This window comes from Humulus lupulus, chromosome 9 (genome assembly GCF_963169125.1).
Source record: "Humulus lupulus chromosome 9, drHumLupu1.1, whole genome shotgun sequence".
Classification (NCBI taxonomy): Eukaryota; Viridiplantae; Streptophyta; class Magnoliopsida; order Rosales; family Cannabaceae; genus Humulus; species Humulus lupulus.
Window position 1 is genome coordinate 14,294,386 of NC_084801.1, and position 23,585 is coordinate 14,317,970.

A 23,585-nucleotide genomic window follows, 5' to 3' on the forward strand; every position below is an offset into this window, starting at 1 on the left:
AAAGGCCAAGATCGAATGACCCATGCGATGACAAAAAGTTGGCAGGATAGTTGTCACAGTCCTCGAAACCCGAACAAATGCCAATTATAAACGACCACGTGTTCAATACTTGAGTAGTAGGCAAACACGATTCCACATGACAGAAGCCTAAAAGCCCCTACTGTGCGTGTCAGAAAATGATGACGTCAAACACGAGTAGGAGCTTGGGGGGGTGGGGGGGGGGAATGTTGTACCCTAAAAATTAGCATGGATTCAACCACTCATCTAGGGGTACAGTCAGTAGATAAGCACATGGAAAAAGCAGGTGAGTATAACATCTAGCTAATGATGATATGAGCAACTCGAGTTAGAACTCGGCAGTACGACATGCAGATAATTTTCAGGCTGCCTCACAAGACAACGATTCAGTTCGAGACATGTAATGGCCATATCACCATTAGGGTGCTCTGAACTTAATCCGAACTAAAGTTCATACACTCTTCAATCTTCAGCTCGTGGAAACCTACACACAGTGAAGGATTCCGAAAACTTAGAGGCTCTTTATATGCTCATTAATGCCCAGGTTGTATTGTACATTTATTGCTCGAGATAACGAGAGTAATTCTCATAGGCAATCTTATCCCTATGTAAGTGAGAATTATCTTGATTAAATGTTTACTATATTTATGCACACGGTAACTCAAACCTGTCCAGGAAAATCTACTATAAATACTAAGGATAATTGACAGGGAAATAGACTGCTTTTTGTAATACAGAAACTCTGCAAAAATTATGAGAGAGTAATAACATTGTCTTGTGGACTAGGTGGATTTTAACCACTGAACCATGTAAAATTGCGAGTCTGAGAAGTTGTTTACATAATTCAGTACTATTTAGAAAAGAGCACTAATATCTTTCCTATTGAATTTCTTAATCTACTATTAGCGAAAAAATGCATCACCAAGTTCATTACTAATAAAAAAAACTAAGTTCATTATTATGAATTCTTTCGTTTTAAATGATTATTTCTTTTGTTTGGTTTTTTTCAAATTATTTATTAAATAGATTATTTTTTATAGAATTTACGTACTACAATATAGAATAAAATTAAAATCTAACTAGAAGACATTATAACTAAATTAAAAATTTAACTCAAGCAAATATAATTTTAGCCTTCTGAAATAGTTAATTTCACCGAACCAAATCCTTAAAGATCTCTTAAAAAATGGCTACCTTCAAATTCCCAGTAGAACTATACAGCCGTACAATTATAATTTTATAAGTAATAATTAAAAAAAATTATATCATTCAAAATTATTAATTAATGTTAATATACCCTAATAATAAAATAGGAGCAAAGAAAAGAATTGAACCACTTAGTTATGCAATAAATTAGCAAGAAAGAAAATTTGATTTAAAAAATAAAAGAAAAATGTGGTTGTGCAAACGTCAAATGAAAATGTTAAATTTAAAATAAAATAAAAAAATTAACTTTTAATTAAGACTATTATAATTTTTGGTGAGAGAATATTGATATTAATGTGGCAGAGAGGATTTGGAGGAGGCTTAATATAAAACAGTTAAATAATAAATGAAGTTTCAAAAATTGGGACAGCTGATTCTCTACTGCAAATAAAAAACAAAAAAAAGTTGAGAACTTGAGAAAAAAAATCTGCTCTCCCAATTTCCTATCCCCTCCATGTCCTACCAATTATTTTAAGACACATCATATATTTATAATGTTAATATAATTGGAAAGACAGAAAGTTGTAAAGAATTTAAATATATATTAAATAAATAAATGAGGTGTCTTAAACTAATTGGTGGGACATGGAGGGGATAGGAAATTGGAGACAGCAGATTTCTTTTCAGAACTTGAGGGATATTTGACCGTGTTTATTGTTTTTTATTTTTAAAGTTGTATTTAAAAAAAAAGAATAGAAAATAATTTTTGTAATTTTCAAAAAATAAGTGATGTTTGGTTAATATTCTATAAAATTATTTTATTTATTTATTTTTTTGTAAATCTTAAATAAAAATTAATAAATATATTTACAAAGAGAAAAATCTTATAAAAGTTTATAATAAATAATGAAATAATTAAAGTAATGTGAAAGAAAAATTAATGAAAAATAAGGAGTGAAAGTAATGAAAGAAAATTAGAAGCAACGAGAAAGTGATGAAAGAGAAAGTGAGAAGAGCAAATCTTATACAAGAAAAAATAAGAGATAAAATGATTAGAAAATAAGTGAAGATATTGAAGTGAGAAAAGAAAGTGATGAGAAAAAAAATAGCGAGAGGGAAAATGATCATGTAATAAGGATGAGGGAGAAAATGAGGAAGCAGAGAAAGTGATGAGAGCGAGAATGAGAACATAGAAAATAAGAATAGAGAAAATGACGAGAGAGAAAGTGATGAGATAAAAAATAAATAAAGAGGAAGTGATGTAAGATAAAGTAAGAAGAAATAAATTGAATTTAGAATAAAGATATAATTTGAAATCAAATTTTTGTTGTTTTCAAACAAAATTTGTTTATTTGTTAATTTAATTTTTAAAATTGATTTTCTGAAACAATGTTAAACGCAGTTTTCGAAAATCAATTTTTAAATTTTAAATACAAAAAATTTGTTTCTCTAGTTAAAGGAGCCAAACAGTTTCTTGGAAAGATCATCACTTTCACGACTATAGATGAACGGTTTGGCTACTTTTACTTTTCTTCTGTTGAATCAACGTAGGATCTTAGAAATAAGTGAGGACATCTAATCTCTAATGGTAACACGTTTTAGGTTCCGAACTTGTATATATGCTTGATTAAAATTTGTTTATATATGTTGTTTGAGTAATTTTCGAACTACAATAGAAACAATTTCTCTTTTTTCCAAAAAAAAAAAAATCATTTCTATAGAACGAGTAATACATACTATTTTCATTGGAAACACATAAAGTATTCTTGAAAATTTACCCAAATATTCTGAAACAATAATATTATACTATGTCAAACATCCACCTAACATTATATATAAACAAAAACGACTTAAGATAATATATTTTAATCATTTTATGATAAAAATATATAATAAATTATTGCTATTGCAGAATTTGACTTGAGTTGATGATATTGTCATGCATCCAACAAATCAAACGAGTTAATAAGTTCAACTTCAACTCTGTTGAACCATTTGATTCGTGAATAATTAAAAGTTACTATTTGGCATTTTCTTAAGGTGTCACACCGTATAGTTGAATATCAATACCTCAAAATATGTGAGACAAATTAGTGAATTATATTATATTATACCTCGTTGTGATTGTGATGTTGGGTAACCGTAGTGCCGCATACCATTTCTCAATAACTAATGGGTTCCATGAACTCAGGGTCAGACTCAAGAGCACACATAGTAGTCGGCGGAAGGCATATCTCCAAATCAATACTTCCACCTCCTTCGTGTCCGGGGTAGCACGACACTTTCCCACTCATCTTGTTCCCATAGCCACTGCGGAGAGCCACTGCCTTCCCCATCCCAAAATCAATCCCATACTTGTTAAATCTAGCCGAGCTCCCCATCATCACACTGAAAGGGTCAGCAAGCTGACCGAGTTGAAACACAGGCTGAGTCACAAGCCAATCCTCTGTCAACCCTCGAATTCTCTTAGTCGTTATGGTTGCTCACAGCCTCATGCAACTTCCACGCAACCTGTTAGTGAATGATTTGAGTCTGTTTGTAATCTGTTAGTTTGTAAACTAACTGTGCGGTAGGACAAAGTTTGTTACACAGTTGAGTTGGTTGTTATTTCTGTAACAGATTCAGTTTTCATATATGAATATATATATATAAATTCAGTCTGAGCTCTTGCTATTCCAGCAAGCTTATTTCATCATTTCGTTTTCCCAACTTGGTATCAGCTCTCCAGGTTTCCTTTCTTTTTTTTCCTTCTGTCGAAGCTTTCACTCATGGCGTCTACCTCAACATCGGTTCCTCAGCCTGAAGGCTCTGTCTCCGCCAACAATGTCTCGACACTTCCTGCTGCAATTCAGGTGATTCCGAATCAGATTGCTCCTCTCAATCTTCGTCTGGATAGGAACAATTACTTCTATTGGCGATCTCAGGTGCTTTCCACTGTTCGAGCTCATCAGTTAGAGGGATTTCTCACTGGATCTCGCGCTCGGCCTCTGACGACGATTCCCGATCCCGCTGATGAATCACGCTTCATTGCGAATCCAGATCTTGCTGATTGGCTTCGTCTGGATCAGTTCTTAATGAGTTGGCTCTTCAATTCCATTTCTGAGGGAATGTTAGGGCATGTTGCTCGCTGTGTTTCATCTGCCGAACTTTGGAATGTTCTGATTCAAATCTTCTCCAATCACTCTCGTGCTCGAGTTCTACAACTTCGTGGATTGCTTCAGTCAACAAAGAAAGGATCCACTCCTGTGGACGAATATATTCTGAAAATGCGCTGTCTCGCTGATGCTTTATCTGCTGCTGGACATGCTATAACTGATGATGAGCTTATCCTCTACATTCTTGGAGGACTTGGCAGTGAGTTTGATTATGCAATTGTTGCTCTCACTTCCAAAGAGATTATTACTCTCTTAGAGGTTCAATTCTTGCTCCAGACTCAAGAAATGCGAATTGAACAACAAAATTCATTTGCTGCTCTGGATCTTCAAAATCCAACAGCTCAGTATGCTTCTGTCCAAAAGAGAGGTCAGAATCCATCGCCACCTTCTGGAAATTTCAGTCGCGGTCGTGGTTCTTACTCTAGTTATCGTGGCCGTGGTTCTCGCCCCTCTAATCCTAATCGTGGTGCTAATCGACCAACGTGTCAAGTTTGCGGCAGATCTGGGCATATTGCTCTCAAATGTTATCATCGATTTGATCTTAGTTATCAAGGTGAGGCGAACTCCAATCCCACTAATTCTGCCACTGATGAGTCTCATGCTCTTCTTGCTACAGCTGGTGTTGTTGCAGATCCTAATTGGTACTTAGACAGTGGGGCATCGCACCATGTTACTTCTGACATTTACAAGCTCAATGAGAAGGCTGATTACAAAGGAAAAGGCAAGCTAACAGTAGGTAATGGCACCTCAATCCCTATTCTTGCTATTGGCAATTCTACCATTTTTTCTTCCCGTCCCTTAGTCCTTAATAAGGTTTTATATGTCCCTGCCATTCATAAAAATCTAATCAGTATCTCTCAATTCATTCTTGATAATAATGTTGATATCCATTTTCATGAGTCTTCTTGTTTTGTTGTGGATAAGGTCACAAAGAAGATACTACTGCAGGGCATTCTTAGTCAAGGGTTATACCAGCTATCCTCTTCTTTGCACAGTACTTTGCCCCAGCCTCCATCAATAAATCTTGCCTATCCTTCGTCAGCTGTCACTCACTCTAGCGTTGATTCATGTAATAAAAATTCATGTAATTTTTCTTCTTTGAATTGTAATGATTCCAATCGTATTGCTGCATTATGGCACAATCGGTTAGGACATCCCTCCCATGTAATACTCAATAAAATTTTACACTCCATCAATATAAAATGTTCAAAATCAGGTGTGTTTTTTTGTGATGCTTGTCAATTAGGCAAAAACCATCTCATGCATTTTGTCAGTTCTTCAACCAAAACCACAAAACCCCTTCAACTTATTCATTCGGATGTTTGGGGACCTTCACCCTATCCTACACCAGAAGGATACCGCTATTACATCTTATTTGTTGATGATTTCACAAAATACAGCTGGATTTATCCCATGAAAACAAAGTCTGATGCTTACAAAAATTTTCTCACCTATAAAACTTTTGTTGAACATCAACTTGATTCCAAAATTAAAGGTCTTCAAACAGATTGGGGGGGGGGGGGGGGGGGGGAGAATATAGAAAGTTACAGCCTCTATTACAACAACTAGGTATCCTTTTTAGACACCCATGTCCTCACACTCACCAACAAGAAGGTAGAGTTGAGAGAAAACATCGCCATGTAACTGAAATGGGACTAACAATGTTAGCTCAAGCAAATATGCCTCTCAAATTTTGGTGGGATGCATTTGTCTCAGCTGTTTTTCTAATAAATAGACTCCCAACACTTGTTAATCAATATAAATCTCCTTTTGAATGCATCTATAATACCACACCCGATTATTCATTCCTCAAAACATTTGGTTGTGCATGTTTTCCCTTTCTTAGACCTTATCACAATAAAAAATTTGAGTTCAAAACTGCCAAATGTGTATGTTTAGGATACAGTCCTTTCCATAAAGGCTATAGATGTCTCCATCCTACAGGTCGTGTCTATATTGCTAGGAGTGTAAATTTTAATGAGGTTGAATTCCCTTATTCTACACTTTTTCCAATCACCACGTCTGTATCTTCTTCACAGCCAAATAATTCTTTAGCACCAGCCTTTGTTATTCCTGTGTCATCTTCCCAATCTCCTCTTACATCCTCAACTCATATTCAGTTTGGGTCTCTATATCTCAGTCCAGATTTTTCCTCTTCTTCCATCCCTACTTAGTCCCAAAATTCTTCCTCTGTGTCTCCAATTTCTTTTGATAATCTGGCTGTATCTTCCTCTTCGAACCCATCTCCCTCCATCGAAAATGAGGATGTCATGCCTGCTGTTAGTGTGCCTTCATCCCCACCTCCTTTGCCTCAAGGTCATCATATGCAAACTCGCTCAAAGTCTGGTATATACAAGCCAAAAGTTTATCTTGTTACTGCTTCTACTAATCCAGATTGTGCAGTTCCTAAATCTGTCAAACAGGCTTTAAGTTTGCCCCAGTGGAAGTCAGCCATGGATAATGAGTATCAAGCTTTGGTTGATAAAGGGACATGGTCTTTAGTTCCTCCTGCTGATGACATGAATGTTCTTACAAATAAGTGGGTCTATCGTACTAAGTTCAATGCTGATGGAACTGTACAAAAGTTCAAAGCTAGGCTGGTTGCAAGGGGATTCCAGCAAACTCCTGGTCTGGATTTTAATGGCACATACAGTCCAGTAATCAAGGCATCGACTATACGGGTAATATTTTCTCTTGCAGTAACTTTTGGCTGGGATATTCAACAATTAGACGTCAATAACGCCTTCTTAAATGGTGATTTACAACATCAAGTTTTTATGCAACAACCAGCTGGTTATGAAGATCAATCTAAGCCTCATTATGTTTGTCGTTTGCACAAGTCTCTTTACGGCTTAAAACAAGCACCTAGAGAATGGTTTGCGAAGCTCAAACGTGCTCTCATCTCTTGGGGATTTCATCAATCTGTTTCAGATTGTTCTCTGTTTTACACCCAGAAAAATAATGCTCCTCTTCTTGTATTGATCTATGTGGATGATTTACTTATCACAGGAGGAAGTTCCACTGCTATCTCCCAGCTTATTTCAGATCTCAATACCAACTTCTCCTTGAAATCCCTTGGTTCAGTTAACTATTTTCTTGGTTTTGAAGCCTACAGAAATGCCTCTGGTCTATATCTCACGCAATCTAAGTATGCTGCTGATTTACTTGCCAAAACCAATTTTGAAGATGCCAAATCATGTGATACTCCTATGATCTTGGCCAACAAGCTTGCACTAGATGACAACCCTTTATTTGATCAGCCAGAACTATATAGAAGCACTATTGGTGCTCTTCAATACTTGACTTTCACCAGACCAGATCTTGCTTATTCAATAAATAAGCTTAGTCAATTTTTGAAGGCCCCAACTGTTAATCACTGGACTGCCTGTAAAAGAGTTCTAAGATATATCAAGGGTACTATGCATCTTGGTCTTCACTTCAAGCCTTCCACGGTTCTAGATCTTGAGGCTTATTCCGATGCCGATTGGGCTTCTAGTTTAGATGATCGTAAGTCGACAAGTGGCTTTTGTCTTTTTCTTGGTGGAAATCTAGTGAATTGGAGCTCCAGGAAACAACGCACTGTGGCCCGATCCAGTACCGAGTCTGAATATAGGGCTCTTGCATCAGCAGCTATTGAACTGGTTTGGCTCAGTTCTCTTCTTCATGAGCTCAATATTTCCCTTCATAAACAATTCCCTGTATTGTGGTGTGACAATCAAAGTGCTCAAGCTCTTGCTCTGAATCCAGTTTTTCACTCCCGCACAAAGCATATTGAGCTTGATGTTCATTATATTCGTGAACAAATTGCCGACAAGAAGCTGGAAGTTTGCTATATTCCAACGGCAGATCAAACTGCAGACTTGTTCACCAAACCTCTGTCTTCACCACGTTTTCAATTTCTTTGTAACAAGCTTCATTTGGTTGACTCCAAATATAGCTTGAGGGGGGGTGTTAGTGAATGATTTGAGTCTGTTTGTAATCTGTTAGTTTGTAAACCAACTGTGCGGTAGGACAGAGTTTGTTACACAGTTGAGTTGGTTGTTATTTCTGTAACAGATTCAGTTTTCATATCTGAATATATATATAAATTCAGTCTGAGCTCTTGCTATTCCAGCAAGCTCATTTCATCATTTCGTTTTCTCAACTCAACCCATCCGAGATCATGCTCCAGTAACTCACCAACCGTGGTAAATCCTCTTATTGGATAAATGGCATTCCCAAAGTAATTTTCTGAAATGGGTGGATCCAATCGTGCCCTGTTATTGGCTGCCAATCTACAATTGGTAATTTGTTCTAGTGGAAGATTACGCGCCCTAGTTATGCACCTCCAAATAAGTGCAGACAAGGATTGGAAGGAGGAGATTTTGGTTGTGTTGTACTCTGCATTGGCTTTCGCTTTGAGTTTTGCTAATGATTCCATCGAGAAGTGGAAGACCCTCTCTCTCAGTTCGGGTGCTTCGAATCGGTCAACAAACTCGTCAGGGTGCGCGTAAGGGAAGCTGATTTTTGGGCTGTGACCTTTAGGAAACCAGCGCTTGAAAATGGGCGGACGAGAGATAGTTGTAGTTCCTCGAAAGACTTCAGACCACATGTTGAAGAAGTTCCAATAAGAGGTTCCATCGGCAATGGCGTGGTTTATAGAACAGCCTATGAAGATCCCATCAACTAGCTCGGTCACTTGAATGGAAAGCAAGCTCGCTGTGTGGCCATCGTAGTTGACTGCTCGGTCATGGTCGAAGAAAGATTGGACAACCGAAGGCACATCAGTGGGTGACAGAATATCAGACACAGTCATATCGAGAGTTGCATGGATGAATTTGGCTCCGGGGCTTTCATTGCTTCAATCCACATAAACCAAACACGAAGGTGGATTTTCAGACTGGAGCAGCGTCTTGAAACGGACTGCAAGCAGGTAAAAGTGAACCAGAGTGAGAGAGAGAGAGTTCTTGAGCTTGGCCAGAAGAGCTTCCATGAAATCTCCATCATCATAATCTTGGTTTGGTTTGGAGAAGAGAACACCCTTTTGGATATAGTGGACGGACAGCATTACTAGATCCCATGGACCCAAATACAGGGGTTGCTTCGATTCTTCTGGGGCACTCTCAGGTTTCACAAAACACTCAGAAATTTGTTGAACTTTGGGAGTCTTCATCATGATCCAGATCTTCACTCTATCTTTCTGTCTATTTGGCTCTTATCGTTAGAACGGGCTCTCTTCTGGGTTTTATATAATGGTTTATTGGTTGTCCGTAGGATTAGAATCGACTCAGGTTTTATTATTATTCAAATAGTGCAATTTCAAATATGATTTATTTGCTTGAATTGGTGAGGTTGCCCTTTTTTAGTAGGGAAACTTCATATTATATGCCTAATAACTTTGTAAATTTTTTTAATATGCCACCATAACTCACTATCTCAAATATATGACAATTTTAATTTTTTAGACAAAACTACCCATATCGAAATTGTATCGAAAAAGCATCGTTTGGGATAATAATCAAGTTTTCATGATTGCATCGAAATAGCATCGATGTAGCATCGATTTGGCATCGAAACACCATCGGCATTGATGTATCATCGATTTTGCATCGAAATTGCATCAAAAAAACATCGTTTGGGATAATAATCAAGTTTTCATGATTACATCGAAATAGGATCGATGTAGCATCGATTTGGCATCGAAACACCATCGGCATCGATGCCAAATCGATGCTACATCGATGCTACATTGATACCGATGGTGTTTCGATGCCAAATCGATGCTACATCGATGCTGATGGTGTTTCGATGCCAAATCGATGCTATTTCGATGCAATCATGAAAACTTGATTATTATCCCAAACGATGTTTTTTTGATGCAATTTCGATGCAAAATCGATTATTATCCCAAACGATGATTATTAAGCAAGGAATGAAGCTAAGTGCGTGCAACGAAGAAGATGTAGGACCAGTTTGGTACAGCTGTGCTGTGGGAAAAAGCAGTTGTAGCTGTGCTGTGAGAAAAAGCAGCTGTAGCTGTGCTGTGAGAAAAAGCTGCTGAGTGTTTGGTAAATTATAACTTTAGAAATACTGTGAGTTGGAAAAGTTGTATATAAGTGTTTGGTAAACTAGATTATTAGATAGCTGTTAAATACAGAATGACCAAAATAGGTATCATATGTATTTAACTAATTTTGTTTGAATAAATTTATACATATTAACATATTTATAATTATTTTTTATTTTATTAAAAATAATAATAATTTTTTATAATATTTAATTCTTTTAATATATACGTATAATAAAATGATTAATTAAATTTTAAAAATAAAAAATCAACATAAATATTGTCTATTTTTAAATTATTATAAATTTTGATCATAACAAATAATTTAAATTTAGTCAATTTGATACGACAAAATACAAAACTTAAATAAAATAAAATAGATAAGAATATAGTTTAATTATATCCCATTAAACTTGCAGCAATCAGATCTCTGGTATTGTCCATTTCATTTAAATTTGAAGCTCTAGCTGTCTCATCTTCATCTTCAATATTAGCTTGATCTTCTACACAATAATATGGATTATCTCTAATTTTCTCAAAATGTCGATCACGTTTTGCATGCCTTCGAATGTAATTATGCAAGGTCATTGATGCAATCACTATTTTCACTTGCTTCTGATATGGATAACTAGGCATATCTCTTAATATTTTCCATCTTTTCTTCCATACGCCAAAAGTTCTTTCAATAACACTTCGAAGAGAAGAATGTGCCTGGTTGAATACCTCTTTATAACCAGTAGGTTTGCTACCTCGTCGAAATTGTGGAAGATGGTATCTTTGGCCTTTATATGGTCCTAAAAAACCTGTAATTTGTGGGTATCCCGCATCCACTAAATAATATTTTCCTGTCAAATAAAATATAAAAATATAATTACAAAATTATAAAGACTTTAATATTTTATAAATGTGTTTAGATGACAACCTTGGGGAGGTTTTGGAAAATTTGAAGTTGAATCACATAAAGCTGTATAGAAAATTCTTGTATCATGAGCAGAACCTTCCCACCCAGCATATGCATATATAAATTTCATATCAAAATTACATATTGCCATGACATTCTGAGTTGGTATCCCTTTTCTACCAACAAATGGTACTTGATCTTCAGGTGGAATTACAGCATTCACATGTACACTGTCTATTGCGCCAATACAGTTCTAGAAAAAAAATACAAGATTATAAACATATACTCTAGTTAGAAAAAAAATTATTAAAAAATTGTATAATTTTAAAGTATGACTTACCTTAAAATGAGGCATATATCTAGAATCTTTCAATATCTCTTCAGGAACATCTTTAAATTCTGGGTCTGGTGGTTTTAATACATCTACACTCATATGACATAAAACATCTAAAACCTTGTTGAAATATCGACTAACTGTCTCGCCTGAGTGTTGGAATCGCTCTTGTGTTAATCGGTTTCCAGCACCGTGACCTAATGTAAATAAAAACATGCCTAATATCTCAAGAGCACACATTCTCTTTGAACCCTTAAATCCATAATTAGCTTCCAATTCATCGCATAATTTAATGAAAACATCTTTCTCCATCCTAAACATGCTATAACATCTACTTTCATTTCCTTTTAATATTTCCATCAACCACATATGACCAGTTTGAGAAGAATTCATACAAGGTGTCTTTTCAATATATGTTGTATAATAATGTTGAACAAAGTATGTAGCTATAGACGCCGATTGTAACTCAATCTCCTCATCCGTGTCTGCCATTATTTCTAATTTAAAATAAACCTGTGTATATTAAAGAGTATATAAAATACATGCCAAATAGCCATAAAGTCTTCATAACAAATGCAAGTGAAAAACATAATAAAGCATATTTATATTAAATAGTGACAACACCAAGTCTTGAGAGCAATTTAAAAAAAAAGTCTGTAAAGAAATAACATAATAAACATATACTAACGTCATAACACAAAGTTTAGAAAATAAATACTACTACTACTATAAGTCATAGTATTATAATTATCCCAGAGTATGCTCATTCTTGAGCCAAGTAAGCATCAACTCAGGTTCTTCCAATGAAGCAAACATCTCTCTCTTCTCTTTCATGATAAACAAGCGAGTTGCAAATAAATACAAGCTGCTCCCTTTCTCAATTCCAGGCAAAGAATTTAAAATTTTCATAACTTCGGTAATACTATTCTCCTTTCTAGCTGTTTCAATATTTCTACTCCTTGTCTCCACAGCATCAGCAAGGCGACCAATTTGTTCAAATATCATTAAAGGCCCTGTCTTCTTCATTTTTCCTTTTCCATGTTTCATTGCTTTATTTTGTTTCTCAAGTGGCTCGGCTAATCTCTTGTTATTTTTCTCTCTAAGAAATCTATCAGTATTAGGCATCTCTAGATCATCGTCACTACTCTCAAGTTGTTCATGTAAGGTTTCAATATTGTTAAAAGGTTTTTCAGACTCAGATGGAATTATTCCAGATGAAGGTGTCCAAGCATACTCTCCTGTAGCAACAGTGTTCATGAAAATCCTATCTAATTTTTCCTCTACCTCTGGTTCAATTCCCCGAATGCGAAACTTTGCAGCATCGGGATGACTCTACAAAAAAAATTTGTTAATTAAATGTAACATTTATGAAAAAAAAAAATTATTTTAGTTTCATATAAATATTTAACAAGATTATAATGTACCTGTAATTTACTATTCCACCAATCTTCAGTTGCATCAATTGTATTCTTTTTTATATTCCATCCTAAGCCAGTTTCTTTTCCCTTGAGTTGCTTCCAAAGCTTCCATTCATTTTTTAATCCATCCCACTTATTTTTCAATTGTGGTCTAGTGTAATCTCTTCCAGTTGCTTTCTTCATATTTGTAATCAAGTTTACATATCCAACTTTATCTAAATAAGTAGTAGGACGATGCCCATCATCAACCTCTTTGATACAGAAGTCTAAGAAAAAATTCAAACTCTCTGAATTCCATATTGCTTTACTTCTTGGTACGTCACTCTTGGTGCAAATATTATTTTCATTTTCCATCTAATAAAAGTGAAATGATAAGTATAAAAAAAATACAAAAGTAAAATGATGTATCCATATACGCAACAACTCTTATCAATCACTACCATCTATGTAAAACTAAATAATTCAACTAAAGGTCAACATATCCAACTTCAAGACTATTCTTAAAGAATCCCTTGGGAGAAGATAAAACACACACATATGTAAGGTTACTATAAATCAACTTTTGAAGTGAGAAAATTAAGTAAAAATAAAAGAACTAAAAATATATTTTTGTTATGTATATGGCAACCATAAATGATTCATCTTTGAATGTAAAAATTGTATTTTTAATGTCCACTTCTCGGCTGAGAGAGCAGACAACCATAAATGAAATTATTTTAATTATAGATATTGTTAGACAAAATATATCTCCTTTATATTGTTTATTTCACTCAAAACAAAAAGATAGAAATCTAATATAGTTTTTGTATTAAAAAAGCATATCTATTCTTTCATGGTAATTCTTATTCTTTATTATTAAAGTTTATTTAGAAAAAAGATTAAAAAAAAAAAAAGGATGTGTACTCTCTCTCTCTCTCTGTCGTACTCTATTGGCACCCATCACTCTCTATTTTTCTTGGTCAATCACAAAGGCTCATTTTTCAGTCAGTGTTGAATATTCAACTCTACATATGACTTTAATTCTCTCAGTGTTGAATACGACTTTAATTCTCTCTCTCTCTCTCCTCTGCGTCCTACTTTATATATCCATTAGAAACAAAAAAAATCTCTCTCATCTGCGTCGTACTCTATATATCCATTAGAAAAAAATAAAACCAAATGCACTCTATAATTTTCTTCGACTCTTTCCTGTTTCCGGCTATTATAGGGTAGTTTTGTAGGTATATACGAGTATATATAAGTATATCTATTCTAAAATTTGTTTATTGTTCTCTGGTTCGGTATAGTTATCTTTGTTAGAGCATTCATGGGGTCGATAAAGAGGAAGTTAGATGAAAACCCACCTGGCGAAACACCCCCGAAACAGCCTAAGGATAATGGTTTGGCGAAAAAGCTTATTGATGAACCTATTGCCTGCTTATGATGTGTCGTATCCAGAGGGTTATGTTCCTTCTGCCCGACTTTCTTGGGGTCCAAACACTTTGGAGCCTGCGAAAGTATTCCCTTTCACTCTTGACCCTTTTCAATCTGAAGCCATCAAGTGCCTTGAAGATGGTGAGTCCGTGATGGTAATTGATAAAGTTTTGGGTAATTGATAAAGTTGATATTTTTCTACTTACGGTTACTTCGAGTGGTTGGAGTGTATATATCCATTAGAAAAAAAAAATGCATCAAAATAAACCATTAAACAAGTCCAACCCATATATATATATATACAAGTCCAACCCATATATATATATACACATATATATATATATACACACAAATATACAGGTATGAAGAAGATCGAATAACCCAGTATCACAGAAACAATAATCAAACCACTGTACAAATATATATATATATAAAATTCCCTTTAATAAATCTGTGTTTAATATAGCATTAAAAAAAAAGTTAGAGAAATACCTTGACTTGATTGTGCTGGAGTTTTTGACAGAGAAGTGTAGTCCGTGAGGAAGAAGGAAGAAGAAATGGTGAGGCAAGGTGAAGAAGATTTAACGATTGAAAAAGAAGACCTAATAATTCTAATTTAAATGAGGGTATTTTGGTCCAAAAAAATATCATTAAACCACAATTTCAGCTTCCCGTATAAGCTAAAATCTTAAAGTTGGTGTGGGCCAACTTTGATAAAAAGCTATAATTTTAACCTAAATTCCTAAAAAAGCTATTTTTTTTATTTTACCAAACACTTTTTAGTCATTAGCTTTTTTAAAAAGTGCTTTGGGCTTTTCAAAAAGCCATTCCAAACGGGGCCGTAATGCAATGAACTTACAACGAAAAATGAGCCTAGCAATAGTTTTGTTAGGTTTTTGACAAGAAAACGAGGTTACCAACGGAAGAGGAGGGAGACGACGAGAAGATGAGGTTGGCTATGAGAAGTTGGATGTGGTAGATTATGCCTAAATTTTACTTTATAAATAGGTCAATTGTTGCGTAAATTGGCCCACTGTGTCCACAATGATTAAATTAAACACAAAAATTAGCCAAGATATAGCATAAATACTGCAAAATAATTAAACATAGGAGAAAGAAATATGGATTTTGTGAATGAGAATAAATAAATTCAATAATAAAAATCGGTAAATATCGAGAGTCCCTTACATATCGTTCATTTATTAGGATTTGGTTCAATTAAAATAACCATTATTATGAGCTATTCAAGGTCGACAATATATCACTTGACATTATAGAAATGACTAGCAAAATTATTTTAATAACACAACAATATTAAGGGCACCCAAAGCATGTTCTTAAAAATGTTAAGTCATTTAATGTTTAAAAAGTGAAAGAAAAAAAAAGAATTCATTTAATATTTCCCAACTCTTCATTAAAAATAAATAAATAATGTTCCCTAACCCTAACATATTCTTCTTCATTAGCTCATACCTACACTCTCTCCTCTTTCTCTCTTTTTCTCATTCAGTTGGCCATCTCTCTCTCGACTTTCTCACTCTTTTTCTCTCGCCTCTTTCTCCCTCAGCTCAGCGGCGGCGACAGGGCAACCTTTGTTGTGAGACAGGGTGGCTTTTGGGATTGACAGGGCAAACATTTTTTGGGCATGCGACAGTTCGTGGTGGGGGTTGGTTGGTCTCTGTAACTCCCTGGTTAGCCAAGAACGTCACATTGTGTACTTTAAATAGTACTTAACTCGCTAAACGAGTCATTAGGTCATAAATGTGCATCAAAGTGTTATTAATGGGCCAGGGTGAAAATCTCAGTCAAAAGGAATTGATATTATTTTATTTAAAACATTAAACTGTACATAGGATCCCATAAAAAGTGTTTACAATCCAAAATAGTCATTACAGTTCAAAAGTTACAATTTGCCGACCTAAGCGACAAAAATAGGGTTAAACCTTAGTTCCCCTAAGAAACACCTTGTGCCGTGGTGGTCAAGCGGCCGCATATGTACACATTGCCACCTAAGCTCTCCACTCAAGGCTGGGTAAGTTTTTCGTTCCATTTACCTGCACCACATAGCACCCGTGAGCCAAGGCTTAGCAAGAAAACTTATTACTGCATGTATACAAATAATAATAAATGATTATGTAATCATTCTGGGGTCCTGCGTCTGGGATTGTTGCCTATTAATTCGTTCTGGGGACCTGCGCCTTAATTAGATGACTAACAAGTCTCTCTTGGTCCTGCACCCTGAATAGATGACTAATAAGTCTCTCTGGGGTCTTGCGCCCTAAGCCATGTGACTGTCAAGTCACCTGAGCCTTTTAGCCCTGACTCTAAGTAATTAGTTATAGACTAACCAAGCGCTTTAGTTTTCTTCGACCAATAGGCCGATCAAGCATTTAATGCTCATGTTGATTAGATCTAATCATTTCAGCCTGCAGTCAGAACACTAATGACGCTCTTGACTCATAAGTCAATTCCATACGAGCAGCGCTCAGCACTATTGCCGATCATGACTGATAAATCAGAGCTTCCCGATCAGTACTAAACACCATTGTCGTTTCTGACTAATAAGTCAGTGTCATTCACAAGCAAGCAACACTGCCAGTCATTTACAATGCAACCAATGTCCATATATAGATCACTCAACATGCCTCATCAATAATCATGTATGTCACATAATGGGTGCAATTTTCTTACCTCAAGTTCGAGCGTAAAATAAATAGAGAACGATCCTTGAGAACGATCTGTCCTCAGGCCCCTTAGCGGTCACCTAATCATAACCAAATATGAAATCTCATCAATAAAATGAGTAATGAAAGGTTCATGGACTAAAACCCAGCTCCTGAAACCTCGAATCCTACTAAAACGGTTAGTAGATTCGATCCCGAGCCTTGAGATTCGAAAACTCGCGCTCAAAACTGACTAAAATCCAACCTGGCACAAAGAGGACAGGCGGGCCGCGACCTGCCCCCCAAGGGTTGCGCCTCGCCCCCAAGACAGAGAGCCCCTTGTCTGGATGCCAGGGGCAGGCCACGACTTGACCTTGAGGATCGCAGTGCGCCTACCAGACAGAGCCCAGGAGAGGCTCTGGGGTTCATTCAAGTCGTGACTTTCATGAACTCGGTCATGACTTGACCCCGCGAACCCAGCTCCCTTGTATTTTCTTCAACCTAAACTCAACCAAAACTCATCAAACCAATCCCAATATCATAATCAATCATCACCACAACAATATCACTAGTTTAACAGTAAACCCCAAGCTCTATAACACTTAAAACATCACCAAACATCCAATTACACAATCAAACTCTAAAGCTAAAACAATAACCTTAAAAATAGAGTAAAACCAGAGATTTAAACTTAGAGTCTTTACCTCAAATATGGATTGAACCTCTTTCAATTATTGAACACACTTTTAAGCCCTCAATCCTCAAATCCTTAGGCTTCAATTCTCTAACATTGCCTCAAACACCAAACCGAGAGAGAGAGAGAGAGAGAAAAAAAAAACTCTGTTTTTGCCTGTGTATTCCACGGCCTTCCTTGGCTGAACATATCCCATGTCAAAATGACCAAATTGCCGCTAGGGCCATTCTAATCTCTCAAAGCCACCCAAGGGTATAATTGTCATTTCCTACCTATCCCGTGAATCATAATTAACATCCTCAAATTCCCATTATTCACAGTATCCTCAAATAATTATTAAATCATGTCTCATTACCCGTTTATTCCTGGTAATGTACTAAATACAAATTTACCCCTGGGCTCACCTCGAGCCCGGTAATTAATCCCGTTATGACCAAACTGCTAACTTGCATCCTAGGATCGTCTCATGCCGAATAGCTCAAACATATCCACATAATAATGTGGTCTCACCCATGTATCACATACATGCACATAAATATACAAACATGCCCTCAACGAGCCAAAATTACGAAAATGCCCTTCTAATAAAAAGTGGGCCCACATGCATGCAATTATCATCATATAATAATATAACTTACATAATCATGTATATAATCACATAATCACATATTAAATCAATTATGACCCTCCTGGCCCCCTAATCCAGGCACTAAGCCACATTAGGGAATTTGGGATGTTATAGTCTTGGGGCTGGATTGCTGTAGTGGCGGACTAGATTTCAGTGGTATGTGTTTCAATTAGTGATTGTGATTTCGACCTTGTTTTTTCTATTTTGAGCATTTCGGCTAGATTTTTGGGCATTTTGTTTTGTGTTTCTTTTGAAAATTTATTAATTGTTAACTAATTTTGTCTTTTTTGGGCTAATTATTATCCGGGTACGTTTTAGAGTATTATCATTTGAACCCCTTCAAAAGGTGATTTGTGGTACTTTGTGAATTTGATGGTGACTTTGAAGAGAATTATATTTGGACTCCTTTAAGAGGTATGCTCTCTTAATTTTTCTATTTAATTCAGATGTTGTATATTTATGTGATTGTATATATGTATTTTGTTTATAAACTACAAAAATCTTGTTTGAGTTGTCTCTCTAGTTTAAGAAATAACAAATGGCTTTTATAGTGTTTTATTTTGGTGTGGAATATCTAAATTTCTACTATAAAAAACTGGATGATATAGTGTTAAGAATTAACAAATGGCTCCTATATTATTTTTTTTAAATGAATGTTCTTGTTGTGTTCATAATTAAAATGGAAAAATGTTTTGGATCTACATTTGTCATGTCAGTTTTAAAACAAAAGGCAGCATCATAGATAACTAAATACAAGAAAAATGATTCAAATTCCAAACCTTTCTTTCTAAGACATCACCATTATTTTCTAATGCACAGATTACTAACACATGCTCTTGTAATGAGTACCATGACTATAGTTTTACATATTCTTTAGGTTAGTTACATATCAGAAAACAAATATGATTTGAGACATGATTTGAAGGCATATTCTATGGAAGAATATTGTTGTCTATTACCACTCTTTAATGAGTAATATAGTAATACAAGTAGTAGTTATTAACTATAAAATCTGAAGTTTTCTATGATCCTTTTGTAACTGTTTTATTTTTTTGGCATGAGAGTTTATTGTTATTTCACTCTTGAGAGTGCAAATTAAGAATGGTCCTTGTTATTGGGTCTTGTTTTGATTGACTGCTATTAGTATATATATGGTTCACTTGGTTGTACTTGGGACTAAGAAAAGTGAGTTTTTTATTTGTAAAAAGAGGAGCGATCTGTGTTTGAGCTATTAGTTGCTAGCTTGTTGTAGAAGGATTGTTGTAGTGTTTTCGAGGAGATATTTATATATATATTTATTCCATATTTCTCTTTTTTATAGGCATTATGGAGGCTAATGATGCAGTAAATCTAAATGAAGCACAAGATGATTTATTAGCTATTCCAACACATTATGAATGTGTCGATGATTCTAGTAATACTATTATCGGAGAAAGTACAACAAGCACAACCAAGCGAAAGAAAAGACAAACATCAATTGTGTGGGAGCATTTTGAGGATGTATGAGAAGTCCAAGATGGAAAACAAGTGAAAAAGGAAAAATGTAAAAATTGCAAATCCATCATTGTTGATGAATCTTCTAAAGGGACTGGCCATTTAAGAAGACACATGAGTAAATGCTTAGAGAAAATAAACTTGGGTAATGACTCATCTCATGGTCAACTTTTTGTTCAAAAAGATGGTACTTGTGTTTGTTCTTGGAGTTATGATCCTCTTGTTGCTAGGAAGTTTCTGGCTAGATACATAGCACAAACGGATTCACCAACTAATATTGGAGAAAGTGTGTAGTTTTAGAGTTCATTCAAAAAGCATTTTGTCCACAATTTACGTCGGTGTCTAGAACAACCACTAGAAATTATTTGATCAAATCTTATAAAGCTATGCGTGCACATTTGATTGGTGAATTTAATACTTTGAATGATTCTGTTGCTTGCACATTAGATATTTGGAATGCTCGTTCTAAACAAGATTATGTATGTGTTACTGCTCATTACATTAGGTTAAATTAATGCATCATGAGCATAATGTCGGGAACATATATAGTATTGTCATTTCTGCCATGGATGATTTTGGGATCTCTAAAAGAGTTGTCTCTTACTTTAGACAATGCATCTACAAATACAAAATCAATTGAATATTTTATGGCTTTTGGCTTTTCAATGAATGGTGGACTTTCTTTTGACCAAAGGTGTGCATGTCATATTATAAATTTGATTGTTAAAAGTGGAACAAAGCTAGTGAATAACAAAATTGAGCGAATAAGAGAAGCTCTTGCTTGGATTAGTGCTTCAAATCCAAGGATTGTTGAGTTTGGACGATATTGTGTTATTGATAGTAGAAGACTAAGAAAGTTTAATACTGATATGCGAGTTAGGTGGAACTCGACTTATGTGATGTTACTAAATGCAATTGAGTATCAAGACACCATTTCTCTTTTCTACAATTCCAAGAAGGGGAAAGGGACTACCCTTTTGGACAACAATGACTGGTATGTTGCTCAAAAGTATCTTGAATTTATGAAAGTCTTTATAATGCAATTGTTAAGCTTTTTGAGGTTTATTATCCAACCTCCACTAGCCATACATCACATTGTTCAAATGACACATTTATTTAAAACACATAGAGATGATGAGCTTTAAGGACAGTAGTGGTTGCCATGGAAGCAAAATCTAAGAAATATTTGTGCGAAAGTCCTCTTTTATATGCATTAGGTTTTGTCTTCGATCCTAGAGCTAAATTACTTGGTCTTGAGCATATTATTCATCATATGGGTGTTCATTTGAATATGGGTTTTACTTCACAAATTGTTCGTTTGCGTAACAAGGTGTTCGAAGTATACAATGTTTATGAGAACATGGCTGGTAGCATAACAAGGCCACAACCACAATCCCAACCAGTTGAAGATGATTCAACATTTGTGAATTGGAGCTATGTTAAACCAACTATCTCAAGTGAAACTCTTACGCCCCCTCCATCATCGAGAACTCCTAGAAACAATGAGCTCAACAAATATATTGATGCAGATTTTTCTTTAGTTGATCGCGCTACTAACAATCATAGAGAGGATTTTGATAATTTAGGTTGGTGGAAGAAGTATGCATATAGGTTTCCTGTCATTTCACAGCTAGCATGTGATGTGTTGACAATCATAGTGTCTATTGTTTCTTCAGAACAAGCATTTAGCACTACTAGCAGGATAATTGAAGAAAGAAGAATTTCTTTGTCTCCAGAATTAGTGTAAATGTTAGCTTGTATTAAAGATTGGGAACAAGCTAGGAAGTGTTTCCAACATGAAGCAGAGAATATAGATTTGGTTCATCAATTTCAAAACTTATTTACTGAAGAACGTGGTGATGGTAGTGGTAGTAATACTACATGTGTAGAATCGGTTGCGCCTTGATTTGTATTTTCTTTGTTTGTACTTTGTTGAAGTGAACTTAGTTAACTTATGATTGTACTCTCTTTTCTTTACCATGATTTTATTTCATTAAGTTTTTCTTGGTAAAGTTTTTAATGAGGCAATGCTTGTTTTATTTTTATTTTTAAATTTTGAATTTTTGTTGTAATAATTAAGTAAATATACATAATATATGTAAAAGTAAAATGGGAAAAAAAATCTTTTAAAAACTTTAAAAAAAGGTTTGAAATAATTTGGGCTCGAGTTGAGCCAAAATTGGGCCCATATTTTGGCTAACTTAAGGCTCGTTTTTAGGGCTCGAAAATAGCCAATTTTTAATAAATGGGCTGGCACGATCTGGGCCTGGCCTGACACGGCACACGACCCGTTTGGGTCGTGCTGAGCTTGTATATACAGGCGTGGGCTGGCACATCCCGTGCCACTTTTTTCAGAGGCACGAAAATGTGGGCCGTGTCGGGTACAACTCTGTGTAGGGCCCACGAGGAAAGGAAAGAGGAGATAGAATTGCTCAACCCGAGATTTGTGCATACCAAAAGTTGCTGAACAGCTGAAGAGAATTAGCGTCCACGTGAGGAAGAACTCGCCTACGAATTAGTTCCTAGGCTGACACTTGAGCAGTTGATGACACGTGGTATTGACTTGACTTGGCTGCTTGACTCCATACTAGCTTCGTGATGAATCTTACCATCATCAGCAAACGACATTGCTAAGTTCATGCATGATGAATCTCACCAAATGGATCATTGAGATTTGGTTTTGATTTTTGTGTAGAGTCCTAGAATTTTACTTAGCTAGTTAGATAGTAGTAGTAGTAGCAATATCTAGTATTAGTTTATAGTATGTTAGATTTCGTAGATTTTGGTTCAAACCGGGACTTAGTTGGAAACTCTTAGCAATAGTTATGGATTTTATAAGTTTAACCTATAGTTTAAGAATATTAATTATAACATAAGGTTTGATTAATATTGCAGGTTATTAATATGATAATTATTATAACCTAAGGTTTAGATAAAGTCAATAAGAATATGACACTTGTCATGAGCATGGTTATTCCTAAGGTTTAGATAGAGCCAACAGGATTATGACACTTGTCATATGCATGATTATTAAGGAATTATTATTTTAATGATAAAATAAGGGAAATATAAGACTTAGTCTTCTCCAGAATCTATTAGGAGCATGACATTTGTATCAATTTTATTTATTTGTGGATTAGGTTGTTATTTAGATAATTAAATAAATTTTCCGTAACTTTAGGGTACTGTAACTTCCGACCTATTTTTGACCCAATTATGTTATGAATCGAAAAATAGTATTTCTAGAAAGTCGTAGATAATTTAATTAGCTTTCTAACGGTATAACGATGGTCTAAATCAGAGTTCTATAGCTCCAGTTATGTTGATTTTACTACAGGTGAGTTTAGAGTTACGAGATTTAGGGAGTTAGAAGTTAGGATTCTATTTGTTTTTATTATTTTTTGTTTTTAATTTTAAAAATCAAGCTTTGACTCCTTAAACCTCTCTCTGAAAAATTTGACCAAGTCCTAAGCCTTTGACTGAAGAGTATTCAAATATTTTCAATTAAATTCATTATTTTTATTTAAAGCCAAAAAGAAGATATTTATTCCTAGAACTCTATAAATAGAACTTAGAACCCAGCTCTCTCACTTACTCTTCAGATGTGATCATACTCCAAGGTGTTAGTGAGAACATAATAAGAGTGATACACTTGGGTGGGAAAGAAAAAAGCTT

The 23,585-nt window shown here is 35.1% G+C and overlaps 2 protein-coding genes and 1 pseudogene across 2 annotated transcripts; all 3 read right to left on the bottom strand.

The window, feature by feature from the left end:
* Positions 1-3,326: 3,326 nt before the first annotated feature.
* Positions 3,327-9,554, bottom strand: LOC133799449 (uncharacterized acetyltransferase At3g50280-like; annotated as a pseudogene).
* A 1,204-nt stretch (positions 9,555-10,758) lies between these two features.
* LOC133799450 (protein ALP1-like) lies at positions 10,759-12,092 on the bottom strand. Its single transcript, XM_062237466.1, has 3 exons — positions 11,607-12,092; positions 11,288-11,519; positions 10,759-11,210 (listed from the first exon to the last, which is right to left on the bottom strand). The coding sequence occupies exons 1-3, from the start codon at positions 12,090-12,092 to the stop codon at positions 10,759-10,761; spliced, it is 1,170 nt and encodes a 389-aa protein (XP_062093450.1).
* An 88-nt stretch (positions 12,093-12,180) lies between these two features.
* Positions 12,181-15,142, bottom strand: LOC133800596 (L10-interacting MYB domain-containing protein-like). The gene is made up of 3 exons (XM_062238595.1): positions 14,924-15,142; positions 13,025-13,372; positions 12,181-12,932 (listed from the first exon to the last, which is right to left on the bottom strand). Exons 1-3 carry the CDS (start codon positions 15,080-15,082, stop codon positions 12,348-12,350), a joined length of 1,092 nt encoding a protein of 363 aa, XP_062094579.1. The 5' UTR covers positions 15,083-15,142; the 3' UTR covers positions 12,181-12,347.
* Between the last annotated feature and the right edge of the window lie 8,443 nt (positions 15,143-23,585).